Below are 16,413 nucleotides of genomic sequence, written 5' to 3'. Positions count from 1 at the left end.
CAAAGCATTTGACAGAATCAAATTTCCCTTGTGGACAAGATGAGAGCTAGACAGTAGTACAGTGGAGTGAATTTGGGTCAGTCGACTGAACTCACAAGGTTTGGTAGTTGATCTAACTTGGAAGAAGGCTCTGCCAAATACTTCTAACTGTCCTAGACTCCCAAATTGTTAGTTGTAATAATGACTTGGCTAGAGTTAATTAATAGTCTTAAGATGGGCTTTTCAGAATTTTCAAACAGCCTAATATGTTGGATGGAAAGATCTGCAGGCTAGAGTGGATTGAAAAACAGTAATATATTGTGGCTAGCAAAAAAAATAAAAATAAAAAATTCTAATAAATTTCTAATTCTAATAATTTTCTAAAAAATTCTAATAAATAAAAAATAAAAATAAAAAATATCCTATGTGCAGTAAGAAATTTAGAGTGTCCAGCATTTTACCCTATTGGACCAAATGTGTAATATTGTGTTTATTTCTAAGTGTGCTTCATTTTAGGAACATTAGTTTCAAAAGAGGGTAATAACCTAGAGGTGAGGAGAATATCCCATGAGCACCTTTAGATAAGAGCTCTTGGTGTATGTATGTGTACATATACATATATATGTGTGTGTGAGTGTGTGTGTGTACGTGTACGTGTACACATATATACTAAATATATCCTGGAGAAGTAAAAGGAATTGGGGGGACAGGGAAAAGGATATGTGAGATATTAATTATCTCTAAAGAACTTTTGTGGTATACAAAAAGGATCAGACTTGTTTAAATGTGAGTTAGTAATCCTGACAAAATATTTTTCTTTCTGTCTCTAGAGAATCAAAGTGTAGGAATATTGTAATGATTGCAGTCAGGTTTAGGCAAGTTGTAAATAGTTATTGCTCACAGAACTATCAGAATTGGCTATTTTGGGGATGTTTCTCACTAAAGAGCTGAATAACTACTGATTTGGATTTCTGTGGTAAATTAGGTAGCTTCTGAAATATTTTTCTATTTTTGAGTTTCTGTGATGGTGACAGAAAGCATGTAATTCTTGCCAGAGTCCTTTTTGCTATAACATTTTGCTAATTTTACCAGCTGAAAGTGTTAACTTATGTGCTCTACAGCCTTTGAAGAAAATGGCTACGTAATTAAAGGTGTGGCGATTCTTGAAGTTCTGGCACTGGAGATTGGTCTAGTGTAGTGGATGTGATAAAGTCATTTCCCAGAATAGGAAGAGAATATGCTTCTAGGAATTATATTTCTTACTTGAATTCTAATTTTTCCATTTCCCTCTTATGTTCTTTGGAAAATGACTTTGATGTCTCTTTTAACTTACAGGTTCTTAGGAATCGCAGATAATGTATAATTTACTTTATAGTCAACTGAAATAATTTCATAGAAAATGCTATGTATTTGCCTGTATTTTGAGAGCAATATGAAATAGCTATACTATTGAACCACTGGCTACACTTCAGAAGCTGTAGAATTGTTTCCTGATAATTTGTTTTTTAAAAAGATAATTATCAATCATGACCTAACCTAAAATTAACTAGAACCCTATATTTGTCAGAGATATAATTTTTAAAATACCTGAGATGCACAGTTCTTGTTTTCAGGGTGTTAGTGTCCTTGTGGGGAAATGAGGGCCTTTAATACATTCGAGTCTTGCTGTCTTTTGGACACTATTTGGAGTGTGGGGTTTTTTGTTGTTGTTGTTGTTGTTGTTGTTGTTGTTGTTGTTGTTGTTGTTGTTGCTTTTTGTGTTTGTTTTTGCAGAGATACTGGAATGATTTGCCATTTCCTTTCATTCATTTTATAGATGAAGAAACTGGGTTAAGTAATTTGTTTTCACTCATACAGCTGAGCCCTAGTTTTTTAACTGGGGGAGATGAATTGCTATCCACTATGCCATCTAGCTTCTGGGAAGCTCTTTGAAGCTCTTCTCCAATTGCTTGTTGAAAAGTTAGGACACCTATCCTATTTTAAAATCTCCCTCAAAGTTTCAATGCATTCCCCTGCCTTGAGGAGAGGCTAGGGAGAAATCAGTTGGTCATTTTAGACATAAAAACGGGAACAAAGGTAACACAAAGTAGCTGGATCCTAGTCCTTTCTTGATTATAGTAGGTCTCATGCATTCACCTGTCATCTCTGTAGATAATTCCAAAACCTACAAATTTAACCCTTTTATGACTCCTAAGTTTCAGTCCTACATACTACATGCTTGTTCTTGGATCCAAAACAGCTCTGTTTTGTATCCTTCTAATTTCTGTTTATGTAGAATGTACTAGTGTACCAGTAAGCATTCAGGTTTATTAACTAGGAAGCAACTCCTTTTATTCTCTCATGCAAATCCCTTGGTTTTGTTCCTGTAAAAAAAAGTTTTTAATGTAATCAAAGGTGTCCATTTCATAATGTTCTCTAGTTCTTTGGTCGTAAATTCCTTCCCTCTCCAAAAGTCTGGTAGATAAATTATCTCTTGCTCTAATTATTATATCTCTTGCTTCAGTTATTTAATAATTAAAATAATTGATTTGCTTATGGTATCACCCTTTATGTCCAAATCCTGTACCATTTTGACTTTATTTTGGTATATGGTGTGAGATATAAGTTTATGCCAAGTTTCTGACATTATATTCCAGTTTTCCAGCAATTTTTGTGAGTTCTTATCTCAGAAACTGGAGTTTAGAGATTTATTAAATTAGATTACTATATTTGTTGATTATTGTCATATGTGGTTAATCTATTCATTTATTCCACTGATCTACCACTCTATTTCTTAGCCAGTACCAAATAGTTCTGATAACTGCTCCTTTATAATGGTTTTAGGTCTGGTACTATCGAGCCACCATCCTTATGGTTTTTTTTTTCATTCCCTTAATATTCTTGATCCTTCTTTGAATTTTGATATTCTAGCTCTATAAAATAATTTTTTGGCAGTTTGGTATGACACTGGACAAATGGATCAATTGAATTTAGGTAGAATTGTCATTTTTGTTATATTAGCTCAGCCTTTCTGTTGCTGCTGGGCTTTGTCAGTATATAGGAATGCTGATTTGTGTGGGTTTATTTTATATCCTTGAACTTTGCTAAAGTTGTGAATCGTTTCCAGTAGATTTTTGGATAATTTTCTAGGATTCTCTAAGAATATTATATCTGTAAGAAGTGATAATTTTATTTCCTCATTGCCTATTCTAATTCTTTTAATTTCTTTTCCTTCTTGCTAAAGCCAGGTTTTCTAGTACAATATTGAGAAATAGTGGTGATAATGGACATCCTTGTTTCACCCCTGATCTTCTTAGGAATGTGACCAGCTTCTCCCCATTACAAATAATGCTTGCTGTAGGTTTTAAATGCTCCCTTTACCCCTGTTTCCCCATGGTTACTAAGTTAATTTTCCCTCCCTTTTGGCCTAATAACTTTAATTCAGACCCTGGTCACTTTGGCTGGAGTATCACTGTAACTTAAGCAGTAGCCTCTGGTCTCTTTGCACCTGCTCTCCCTTTTCACATAGAGCCACTCAAGTGAGAAGCCTGAGTGTGGCCAGGCAATGTGACCTCCCCTACATGTAATTGCTGTCCTTAGAATAAAATCTGAACTCCTCTGTGGCATTTGAAGCTCTCCACAATTTGCTTTTTCAGGGTGATGACACGTTTCTCCCCCCCTTGTTTGCTCTAGGTACCCCAGCTGAATTGGCCTATTGGATGTTCCCAAATGGGATATTGCCTTCCCTTTCTATGCCTTGAAATTCCCACTTTCCTTTAAAGCACTATTGAAATGTGATTTTTATAGAGATCTTTGCTGATTTCTCCTGGTAAGCCATTATCTCAGGGTTCCCCATCAAGGTTTCCATATATCTCAAGTCATGAAAAATTAAGTGAGAATTTTTTGAGAGTTTTTGGGAGTTTTGAAGAAACTGAAGGTAAAGGCCAGCAAATGGCACAGAAATTTAGAAACTTTGAGAGATGTATAAAATATGTGTGGTATTATATTATACAATATTATTCTAATTCCTTTAATTTTCTTTTTTCTTATTGCTAAAGCCAACTTTTCTAGTATAATATTGAGTAATAGTGGTAATAATGGGCATCCTTGTTTTATTATACAATAATATAGTCTGACCAAATATTTAACACAAATTCTACAATAAGCACCCCATAAAAGTTTTTTTAAAAAATCAAATTTCTCTAGTGTAAAAAAAAGGTGCCATATTTCTAACTCCTGCAATATAAAAAGGACAAACTGTTGTGCCAGGCTACCTGGGGTTAAAAGCTCTTGAGTTTGAACTCCAGTAGAGGAAGCCATTGAAGGATTTTTGAGAAAAGTGAAGTGAGCAGAGATGGATTTCACTCTTGTTATTTCCAAACATCCTTATTGAATATGTCTTGGGGCACTTGGAAGCCTTGTGGGGAAGAACTCATAGAACAAATAGGATAGGGTCCATTCATGACTAAGTTTTCCCCTAAACAGTGACTGCTGACTGTCCTTATTTGGTGACTGATCTTGCTTTGCTTGTTTAAAGAAATATAGGACTAAATTTAGTAGCACATTGTCCTCAGTATTTATTCCTAAATGGGTACAGTGGTGTTTGCCTGGATGACATAGGCATCAAAATGAAAAACAAAGAAAGTGAATGCATAAAATAACCTTTTTCATATTTATGGCTTTATTTAAACAAGCTTTAAGATCTGGTACAGAAACTAAGATATTGAACCATCCTCTTAACATACTAACTCCCCTTATTTTACCTTATTAGGTGAGTGGAGCAGTTGGTACAGGAATTCGGTATGATGGACCAAGCCAGGTCAGCAATCTCTAACCTGGTAAGATTTATGTTACATGTATTCTTGGTGAGTCTTCCTGGGTGTTAAGTATCATGGCTTTTTAAGCCTTTCTAAGCTTGGTTCCACTCTTGTGGCTTCATTTCATGACACATTTTCCATTATGGCAGTCCAGCCCAGCCCTCAGAGCTGCAGTATTCAGCTCCTGTTTTGATGCCTCAATTACTGTCCTTATTTCCACCTCATAGACTCAGTCATTTCCTTCTATTGGAAGTCTTGATCTCCTTTCTTCCCTGCTCTTTATTCTTTATATTTAGTATTTATATCATATCTCCCTTGATAGAATGTTTGCTTTTTGAGTAGAGACTGGTTTTTGTCTTGATATTCTCAGTGTCAACAGAGCACAGTGCCTGCTCCATTAGTAAGTGCTTTCTGATAAGCATGGCCATGACTATAGTGATAAAACTAGGAAGGATATCAAATGTTACCAGAACTGCTTGTGAGGAGGGCGGGAGAAGAGTTGTTGTTGTGTGGATGTTTTTTTTTTTTTCCATTTGTGATTAATTTGGTTTTGAGGCCCACCTCCTCCTTCAGGAAGCAGTCATTATAGATTATGCTTAATCAGAGCACTTTCCTGTAGAAGCTTTGAATGCAAAGTACAATGCCCTAGAAGAAAAGTACTTTTAGTTCAAGTTTGAGGAAAGCAGCTCCCAACAAGAGCTAGGATTCATCAGTGGTAAGACTGTAAAGGAAGGGACTTCTGTAACTACGAATAATAAGAGAAGGGTTTTTTAGGTACCTATAAGGGCACATATGGAGAGAAATCAAGACCAAAAATAACTTCTTGAATTCATGTGCTTCCTCTTTCTAGCATGACTCCTAATTCCTTTTCATTCTTTTATCTGTTTCTCTTTAAACCTCAGTTTAGTGGAGAACCACTCTCATACACACGTTTTAGTTTGTCCCGGAAAATGAGTGGTGACAATAGTAATGTGGAGATGAAAATGGCTGCAGATGAAGAAGACGATGGTGAAAGCAGCATAGAGAATAGTCGTCCCTACGTCACCAAAAGAAAAAACATTGGTGGAAACATCTGCTTCGGGATTATTGCTATTACAATCTTTTTCTTGATTGGTAAGGAGGAGGAATGCACTCATACCTTTTTTGTGCCTCTTCTGCTTTGTTAGGCAAACTTTTTTCACTGAGAAAGAGTTATAGAAAATACCAGCCCAGGAATTTTGGCTATATGTATACCAATTCCTTTATTTGTATAAAATGTCAACCTAGATATCTGTGATCTGTTTTAGTACTAAAATTGCATCAAATACTAATCACTGGTATTTACATAACCATATGTAATATAGTAAGCTACTGTATACCGGTTACTAACACCAGTTAGACCTTTTTGGCATTGGGGGGGGGGTTGGTTTTGTTTGCTTGACTTTGGGCTTATCACAGTTTTAAGTAAAGTAAAAACTTATGAGGTTTAAAAAAATTATCAGTGATACATGTGCCTGTTAACTTATTTATAAACTGAGAGGGGATGTCGCACAAAATCCCTAGAATTTTGTCAATAGTATAAAATTTTAAAAATTACTTTTAGAACTATGCTTTAGATATTAACTCTTGTTCATCTTTAGGATTTATGGTTAGCTACTTGGGTTATTGTAAACAGCTAGAAAACAACGATAAATGTTCAAGTAATTCCAATGGAGAAATAGCACCAACTAAGAAAGTAGAAACAAATTCATCAGAAGTCCTTCCAATCTTGGAGCCTCAAGCTGAATTATCTTGGGCTGACATCAATAAGATTCTGTCACAGAGATTGGATGCTAACAATCTTACTGACACAGTCAGGTAAGAACTTGGTGGCTGTTTCTTATTTTGCAATTAAGAGACTCCTTAAGATAAATGGATAGAATCATTTCCAGGTATGAAGTAACAGAAGTGTCTATGCAACACTTTATAAGTGTTTGGTGCATCTCTTGCATAATTATTTCTACATTGTAGATCCTAAATTTAATTAACAAAATGATGAATAAGAGCATTTTAATGCAGATAAGTGCTTAGATTTTGCTATATTGTGAAGTATGGAAAAAAATACTTTAAGAATTAAAAAAATAATTTTTATTTGAGAGACCATTGTGGAGGCAGAATTCGATCTTGAGTGAATAGAGATTTCCTTAGGTAGAAGTGGAAAGTTGAGTAACGCATGGAGATAAGAAAATATAAGACATGTTTGAGGAATGCTGATTAATCCACCTTTCTGGGTTATAGTGGGAGGCTTAAAAATATTCTTGAATACCAGGCTAAAAGTTCAGGTTTTATTGGTAAAGGAAGCCTAAAAGACATGGGAAGGAGTGACATAATTGAGCTGAACTGTTTTAATTTTTAAAAAGAAAATAGAGCTATGGATAATATACAGCAATAGTATAGTGAGAAAACTTAGAAGGAAGGGGTATAGAGGTGGAGAATTGTTGGGCTGTTATTGTTAACATCAGGTAGTAACTACCTGAAACTAAGTTTTGAGGCCAAGAATGGATGAGATATGACCAGAGTGAGGATGGTAGTTAGTCTTCAAAAATGACAATGTAAATTATGATTTGGGGATTGAAATACTAAGGAAATATCTCAATATAGGCATTTATCCATAGTTAGAAATGTATGACTAAGATGGAAGAAAACTGAGAGAAATACAATGGATCTATATAGAAGGGATATAGAGAGGAAAGCCAAAGGAGCTAGAGAGATCACAGATTGAAAGACTCCTAGAAACATGCCATATTACAGAAACCAAGGACAGACTTCATGGAGGCAGTATTTTAGAATATAAAGGCATTCGATTTGATAATTAGAATGGCAGGGAAGAAAATTAGGTTGCAAAAGTATAATAGTTATGAGAGCTAGCATGTATGGAACACACTTGAAGATTTGTAGTGTATTTTGCCAGGATTATCACTTCACAACACTATCTTCACAACAACTCTAGCATCTATTTTACAGATTGAGGACATTTGAGGCATACCTTTTAGGTTTAGACAGGTTTATAATAGCTAGTAAGTGTGAGAGACTGGATTTGAATTTTAGATTTTGCTGACTTCAGGCCCAGCAGTCATTAAACAGAAGGCAAGTTGGACTAGACCAGAGAACATGAAGAAGAGTAAAGTTTAAGGTGTGCTGTTTTAAAATTTTAATATCTTGAAAACTTCAGTAAGACTTATGGGATAGCCAGTGCAATGAAACTGGAAAGATAGGGGAAGTGAAACACTTTTAAATTGAGGAAATAATTTATCCTAGAGGCAATAGAAAGCCACAGGTGCTTACTGAATAAAGGAGGTAACATGATCAGATGGGCATCACAGAAAGGCCAACACAACTGAAACTGACTGAAATCACCACAAAATTGGGATTTTGGGGCTCTTTGCAGAGAAAGACTGAAAATTCCTCTTAGAATATTATTCTATTCCATATTTGAATTTTCAAGACTATAGTTATCAAACTTTTTATTGTCACTGTTTCTTTAATGTACACCTATACCCATCCCTTATTTATCTATTTGCTTATCTACCCAGCCACTTCCTACTCCTATTTTCCAAGCTATCCTTCTCCTATGAGATGTTGAATAGATCTATTAATAGTTTAATTCATGTAAGTGTATTCAGCTAACTCAGGATTGAAGTTGGGTACTGGTGTCCAGTGCTAGGTACCAAGAGGAAATCGGGTAGACCACAGCAAGCACTTAGATACTTAGTTCCTTATTTCACTACTTCCGGAACCTCATCTATTATGCAACATAGGCAATAAGATTATTTTTATTGTTTTAAGTCCTGTCTTTAGTTTGAATTATAAAGGTTTAATGACTTAGTGACATATCAGTCTGTGTCAAGTGCTGTACTAAATACTGGGATTACAAACAAAAAATGAGAGCTCTTGTCTAGCTCAAACAAAATAAAGGGAGGATGCTTAAAGTGTACCAGCAGTACAGGAATCTGGATGGTACAGCATCCTCAAAGATAGTAAGGTGCAGATGAGAGGCTAAGATTCTCTTACTGGGAGGCAGCACATGGGTCAGTCAGACTGCAATCTTTAGGGCTCTGGAAAAGGAGCCTAGAGGCAGATAAAATGAACAGGATGTCAAAACAGAAGAAAGGAAAACATTTTTAAAAGATGACACTTTGCAAAGTGGCTACTCAACTTGTTGGTAAAATTGCATGCACTTTGTTTCTAGTTAGTAGGAAATTATATAGCTATAACAGATTAACAGTGTAAGATTAGCTAAAATTAGATATGACCCTGAATACTCCATATACTCTGAATTTCTCCACCTTCCTTTAGTAATTGGCATACAATTCTTGAAAGCAACCTAAAAAAAACCACAAACCACTTACAAAAGCTGATTAATGACTGAAAAGACAATTCTAATGGGGTGAAGCAGAATCAAGAGGGGCTTGCATTTTGCTTTTTTGAAATATTCCATTAGTAAAAGAAACCTGGTAGCACTGTGGATTTTGTGAATTCATTTTCAAGAATTTGAATAGATTTGTAGTCTGAGAAACTTAAAACAGTGAAATTTTGAACATTCTTTCTAGCACCTTAAGCAAGAACTACGCTTCTCATGAGGCTGGCTCAAAAGAAGATGCGACATTTGGATATTTCATTTTTCAGCAGTGGAAGGGATTAAAAATGGACAAAGTCTGGAGAGATTTACATTATGTTAAATTACAAGTTAAAGGCAGGTATGTTGATAATGGGAAATTTTATAAAGCAGCTCTTTTAAAATGTGAAATCCTTTTCAAATAACTTGACTCATTAATAAGGCAAAATTCAATTCTAGATAATGTTAGCCAGCCATTGTTACATAATCAAAACGTTAACCAATTTAAAGCAGTACATTCTTTTGAGAATGTTTTACTATATATTTTTTTTATTTTATTTTTTAAAAAAATAAATTTTTTTAGTGGTCCTCGGAACTTGGTGACCATATTGGATGAGAGTGGAAAGAGCAGTGAATTTATGCCTATAGATGGTTATGTGGCATACAGTGACAATTCAACAGCAAAGGTAAGTGAATCGTGAGGTAGAAAATTAGACTTAAAAGTATTAAGCCTCTATTTTGTCTTAGCTTTGGTTTGGCTTATAAGAGTTTTGACTCTTCATATCTGTTAAGTCTGGCCATTTTGCCTGGATTCATACCTTCTAGCTAAACCCAGATTAGCTTTTTTGTATTCTAGATACTTAAATGCAAAAACCCAAAATATGAATTCTGTTCAATGACTACAAATACAAACTTAATTTTGACACAAGACAACTTGTTGACTTAGAGCTAGCTTTTTCAAACTGTATAAAACAAAATGCCAGAAAGTTCTAGGATAACCTCTTTTATGGGCATGGATTATTGACTTTTTGGTGGCTGATTTCTTTACCTTACTAGAGAAAGGATTTTTCACAGCTCTGTTCCTGATTCTGCAATAGCAAATATTCACTTGCTCTAGGTAGTCCCCTAGCACACATTTAGTGTAAAGATGATTACCAGTGACTTTAAAAGTTTCTAGTTACTACTCAAGCCCAACTAGTCTTTCAGAAATTCTAAAATTTAACCATTACTATGCAATGCCTAGGTGCTTCTTTTTTAAGCATAGGGATTCAGTTGTACAAGTAACATTTCATTCTAAGGCTCTTAAGTAGATGTCATATTCAGAGTATTAGTTACTCTATTGGTACTATCACAACAGCCTTTGACTGTCATACAATTAAGGGTTAATTAACTTAGAGTTAACCTACTGGAATGGTGACTTAAAACAATTATTTTTCTTTTAGGGTACACTAGTTTATGCTAATTATGGCACTAAAGCGGACTTTGAACAACTAAAGTCAAAAACTTCTATCAATGGATCTATCGTTTTACTTAGAGCTGGGAAACTGCCTTTTGCGGAGAAGGTGAGTAGGTTTTTAGCTAGGATAATACTAAGGAGAGAGTAACATTCTTAAAATTTTTAAAATTTATTTTCAAAAGTTTATAATAAATTTCTAAATTTATTTCTTTCCTGATGCCTCTCCCACCCATTGAGAAGGCAAGCAACATGAGAATCAATTCTAAAAGTGTCAGCCTGTGGCCAGGTGCTGTAGAGGGCAACTATTCTCCCACTTCCTTAGGTTCAAAATGCCAAGGCAGTAATTTTCACCTCTGCTACAGCTTTCCAGTATGCTCCTTTCTCTCCTGGTAGTGCCACCACTAGTGCAAACTTTCATCATCCTATGTCTGGACTATTTTAATACTTGTTGGTGAACCCATCCCTGTTTGCTTTGTCTCCTGTTAGGATACTCCTTGAGGGAGGAACTGTCTTTTGTCTTCACATCTAGGGATAGGTTCTCACTACTTTTTAATTTATGTAAATTTAGTTCTGTTATAGTGAGCTGAACTTCTGCCTCCTGCTTTTTTTTGTTCCAGTCCTGTCCATTTATCTAATTCAGGGAATCGTAATCATTTTGGTTGGAAGCCCTATATATTGTAGAAACAAAACCAAACATCATAATCCTGGAAAATTCAGTTTTATATTAGACTAAAATGTCAAACCTTAAATATTGCTGTTTTCATTTTTCCCCTCCAGGTTGAAAATGCTGAAGCTTATAATGCTGCTGGTGTCTTGATTTACCTTGCCCGTTCTGATTTTGATATTGTTGATGCAGAGGTTGTACCCTTTGGACATGTAAGTTTGTTTTTTTTTCCTCTCTCTGATGGGCTGAAAATCTCTAGAAGTAGCTGGATTTGATCCACATCAAAGGAAGGTAGGGCAGTATATATTGCTGAAATAATTGATCCTTAGAGGATGAATTTTTTGAGAGGCCTGACTTTGATTTTTGTCAATTAGTTGGAAATTCTGTACCATTCTAGAAGCCTTATGTGATCCTTCCAGAGTTGTCCTTAAGCCTCTGAAAAATCAGACGTTCCATCCAGACATGGAAGCACAGGCCATATGTACAGATGAAATCAAGCATCATTGATGGAAACTGGTTATTTTTAGTCCATACATTCTTGAAATAATAGGTTGTGGTTTTTTTTGTTTTTTTTTTTTTTTTGTTTTTTTTCTTTTAACAGGCTCATCTCGGAACAGGTGATCCCTTTACACCTGGATTCCCTTCCTTTAATCACACTCAGTTCTCACCATCACAGTCATCAGGATTACCTAATATTCCTGTCCAAACAATCTCCAGATCACAGGCATTGAAACTCTTTAAGTAAGAAGTTATCTTTGTATAAGATACATTTTGGAGTGAGTGCAAAGTTTGGTAGATTTGGGGAGAATAGGAAAAGCTTGAAATAAAAGAAAAGGCTTGGTCTACCTGAAGACATAAATAAGTTATTATTCAGTCTTGTAGCAAATGGAAAGAGGGCTGGGTTTCAGACCTCTGTGAAATGAGAGTTGGACTCTGGTGATCCTCCCTTCCTTGTTTCTTTCATTCGCGCTCTGCCCACCTGCCTTTCCCAGGTCACTTAAGCTTAAGTGGCTTGCCCTGGGTCACATAGCTAGTAAGTGCCCTGAAGCTGGATTTGAACTCAGATCCTCCTGACTCCAGGGCTGGTACTCTGTGTACTGCTCCAGGTACTTGCTCCACCTAGCTGCCCCATATCTCACTTTTTAAGGTCCTTTTGACTTTAAATCTATGATGTTTGTATTTTGGAGTGAAGCTTATCCTCTATAGGATTTTTAGACAGCTAAATGTAGAATTTTATTTATCCCAATTAAATTTCATCTTATCTTTATTTATCCCAATTAAATTTCATCTTATCTACTTAATTTGTTCTCTTTCCATGCTGTATACTATGTATAAGAAACTCTTTGGGCACAAAGACAATAATGAAATAGCCCCTGCCCTAGAAGACCCCGTCCTCTATTGGGGGAATATGTCTATAGGTGATAAGTTTGAAGAGAGAAGAGTGCCGTTTCTTAAGACCTGGTATCGTCATTGAATACTACATGACTGATGATTATTTGGTAAAAAAGGGGGGCTGGCAATTCACCTTTCTCCTTTCACTTCAGTGCAATGGATGGAGAAGACTGTCCCATTTCCTGGAGGGGAGATGAGAAATGTAAGATGAACTCAAAAACAAATGTTAGACTGACTGTCAACAATGTGCTAGAGGAAAAAGAGCTTTGGAACATCTTTGGAGTTGTCAAAGGCATTGATGAACCAGGTGAGGCTTTCTTTGGTGTTCCTATTGTAATGTATCTCTGTGTATGTATGTGTATTTTAAGATAATATGTAATAGGGGCAACTAGGTGGTGCAGTGGATAGAGCACCAGCCTTGAATTCAGGAGATCCCGAGTTGAAATCTGATCTCAGACACTTAACGCGTCCTAGCTATGTGACCCTGTGTAAGTCACTTAACCCCAGTCTCAGGGAAAAAAAATAATATGCAATATATATTAAAAAGGGGCACTCAGATACTTAACGTATTAGTGTTACTGGCTGCTTACATGTTGTAGTCTCAGATTTTATTATTTTTAGCTGGGGAGATTTCTGTAACATTCTAGAAAGCTCAGATACATTTGAAAACATTTCTTCTTACTAGGAAGACATATCCAAAGTTTAATTCAAATACATTATTTGACATCATAGTTTTTAGTTTTAGGAGTTAGAGAAATAGCTGCTTCTGAATTAATTATGAATTGTTAAATAATTAATTAGAATTTAAGTAATTCTAAGTTAGCCAGTGAAAACTATTTGAAAAACATGTTGAGCTTCTGAGGTACTTGTTGAACCCCTCATACTGTGCAGATAGCACACATAAATACTTAGCCTTTGAGTCCTTGCCAAGTCTACTGAATTCTTAATCTTTTGTTGAATAGATCAATAATAACTGCTTATGGATCATCCTATTTTTTTTCTTTTTCTTTTTTTTTAAATAGCTTTTTTATTTACAAGATAATATCTAGGTAATTTTTCAGCATTGACAATTGCAAAACCTTTTGTTCCAATTTTTCCCCTCCTTCCCCTCACCCTCTCCCCCAGATGGCAAGTAGACCAATACATATTAAATATGTTAATGTATAATCATCCTATTTCTTCCATTCTAATGGCTTTGTTTCAAGAGAACTAGACATTATTTTTACAAGATGTTTGTCATTACCATAGGCAATAGACAGGTTATTTCCTTCATGTTTTACAAAAAAATTTTTCAAATGTAAGAGCTAGTCTGACCTGAAAAAGCTAAATGGAGAAATGGCAAGGTAGAGTGAAAGGCTTTGGAATACAGTGTTGTCAATACATGAGATTGTGTTGGAGAGGAATCTGCTTTTTACCCCAGTCATAGGATCATAAGTCTAACAGTGCATAGGCCAGTGCATCAATTTGCCCTCTTTTCTCCCACAGTACAAATAAGTCCCAGTTAGTAATGAAGGAAAGTGATGCTCTTTATTAATACTTAACAGATTTCTCCCATAAAGCCTGTTTTGTTTTGAGGGTTTTTTACTTCACTCATTTTATTTAAACTCTGTCCAACCCATACAAATTAAATGGAGGGATAAATCAAAGCATAAAATCAGCATGATCTTTCTATTTGCAGACCGCTATGTTGTAGTAGGAGCCCAGAGGGATTCCTGGGGCCCTGGAGCTGCCAAATCTCTTGTGGGGACATCTCTTCTATTGGGGATTGCTAATGCATATTCTGATTTGGTGTCTAAAGGTAAAGTTATTTCAGGACAAACAATTTATAAAGTGACTTTGAATTATAGTTGTGTATTTTACTTATAACATGAACTCAGTATTACAAAAAAATGGAATGTTTGGTAGAATCTTGGCTAGTGTTGCAGTTTCCTTTTTAAAATCGGAAACTTTTTTTTTTTTTGATTTTTTTTTTTTAATTTAATTTTTATTTTATTTTATAATTATAGCTTTTTTTTTGACAGTACATATGCATGGGTAATTTTTTACAACATTATCCCTTGCACTTACTTCTATTCAGATTTTTTTCCCCTTCCTCCCTCAACCCCCTCCCCCAGATGGCAGGCAGTCTTATACATGTTAAATATATTATAGTATATTCTAGATACAATATATGTGTATAGAACCGAATTTCTTGTTGCACAGGAAGAATTGGATTCAGAAGGTAAAAATAACAGTTTATACTCATTTCCAAGTGTTCCTTTTCTGGATGTAGCTGATTCTGTCCATCATTAATCAATTGGAATTGGATTAGCTCTTCTCTGTGTTGAAGATATCCACTTCCATCAGCATACATCCTCATACAGTATCATTGTTGAAGTGTATAATGATCTTCTGGTTCTGCTCGTTTCACTCAGCATCAGTTGATGTAAGTCTCTCCAAGCCTCTCTGTATTTCTCCTGTTGGTCATTTCTTACAGAACAATAATATTCCATAACATTCATATACCATAGTTTACCTAACCATTCTCCAATTGATAGACATCCATTCATCTTCCAGCTTCTAGCCACTATGAAAAGGGCTGCCACAAACATTTTGGCACATACAGGTCCCTTTCCCTTCTTTAGTAGTTCCTTGGGGTATAAGCCCAGTAGTAGTATGGCTGGGTCAAAGGGTATGCACATTTTGATAACTTTTTGGGCATAATTCCAGATTGCTCTCCAGAATGGTTGGATTCTTTCACAACTCCACCAACAATGCATCAGTGTCCCAGTTTTCCCACAGCCCCTCCAACATTCATCGTTATTTGTTCCTGTCATCTTAGCCAATCTGACAGGTGTGTAATGATATCTCAGAGTTGTCTTAATTTGCATTTCTCTGATCAATAGTGATTTGGAACACTCTTTCATATGAGTGGAAATAGTTTTAATTTCATCATCTGAAAATTGTCTGTTCATATCCTTTGACCATTTATCAATTGGAGAATGGCTTGATTTCTTATAAATTAAAGTCAATTCTCTGTATATTTTGGAGATGAGGCCTTTATCAGAACCTTTAACTATAAAAATGTTTTCCCAATTGTTACTTCCCTTCTAATCTTGTTTGCCTTAGTTTTGTTTGTGCAGAAACTTTTTAATTTGGTGTAATCAAAATGTTCTATTTTGTGATCAATAATGGTCTCTAGTTCTCCCTTAGACACAAACTCCTTCCTCCTCTACAAGTCTGAGAGCTAAACCATCCCATGTTCCTCCAATTTATTTATGATTTCGTTCTTTATGCCTAAATCTTGGACCCATTTTGATCATATCTTAGTATGTGGTGTTAAATGTGGGTCCATGCCTAGTTTCTGCCATACTAATTTCCAGTTTTCCCAGCAGTTTTTGTCAAATAATGAATTCTTATCCCAAAATTTGGGATCTTTGGGTTTGTCAAAGATTAGATTGCTATTTTTATTCACTATCTTGCCCTGTGAACCTAACCTATGCCACTGATCAATTAGTCTATTTCTTAGGCAATACCAAATGGTTTTGGTAACTGTTGCTTTATAATATAGTTCTAGATCAGGTACAGCTAGACCACCTTCACTTAATTTTTTTTTTTTCATTACTTCCCTTGAAATTCTCGACCTTTTGTTGTTCCATATGAATTCTGTTATTTTTTCTAGGTTATTTAAATAGTTTCTTGGGAGTCTGATTGGTATAGCACTAAATAAATAGATTAGTTTAGGGAGTATTGTCATCTTAAATATATTCTCTCGGCCTATCCAAGAGCACTG

At 35.3% G+C, this 16,413-nt stretch overlaps 1 protein-coding gene across 1 annotated transcript in view; it reads left to right on the top strand.

The window, feature by feature from the left end:
• Positions 1–16,413, top strand: part of TFRC (transferrin receptor) — a 29,081-nt gene that overhangs the window by 2,894 nt on the left and 9,774 nt on the right. Inside the window, exons 2-11 of the mRNA XM_074301537.1 lie at positions 4,730–4,796; positions 5,678–5,888; positions 6,395–6,611; positions 9,344–9,490; positions 9,713–9,815; positions 10,572–10,691; positions 11,363–11,461; positions 11,851–11,990; positions 12,794–12,948; positions 14,320–14,439. Coding sequence (XP_074157638.1) covers positions 4,761–4,796; positions 5,678–5,888; positions 6,395–6,611; positions 9,344–9,490; positions 9,713–9,815; positions 10,572–10,691; positions 11,363–11,461; positions 11,851–11,990; positions 12,794–12,948; positions 14,320–14,439 — 1,348 coding nt within the window. The 5' untranslated portion in view covers positions 4,730–4,760. The remainder of the gene's footprint in view (positions 1–4,729; positions 4,797–5,677; positions 5,889–6,394; positions 6,612–9,343; positions 9,491–9,712; positions 9,816–10,571; positions 10,692–11,362; positions 11,462–11,850; positions 11,991–12,793; positions 12,949–14,319; positions 14,440–16,413) is intronic.

Source organism: Sminthopsis crassicaudata, chromosome 3, assembly GCF_048593235.1.
Source record: "Sminthopsis crassicaudata isolate SCR6 chromosome 3, ASM4859323v1, whole genome shotgun sequence".
NCBI classification, from domain to species: domain Eukaryota; kingdom Metazoa; phylum Chordata; class Mammalia; order Dasyuromorphia; family Dasyuridae; genus Sminthopsis; species Sminthopsis crassicaudata.
This window is presented reverse-complemented; position numbering and strand designations above follow the sequence as displayed.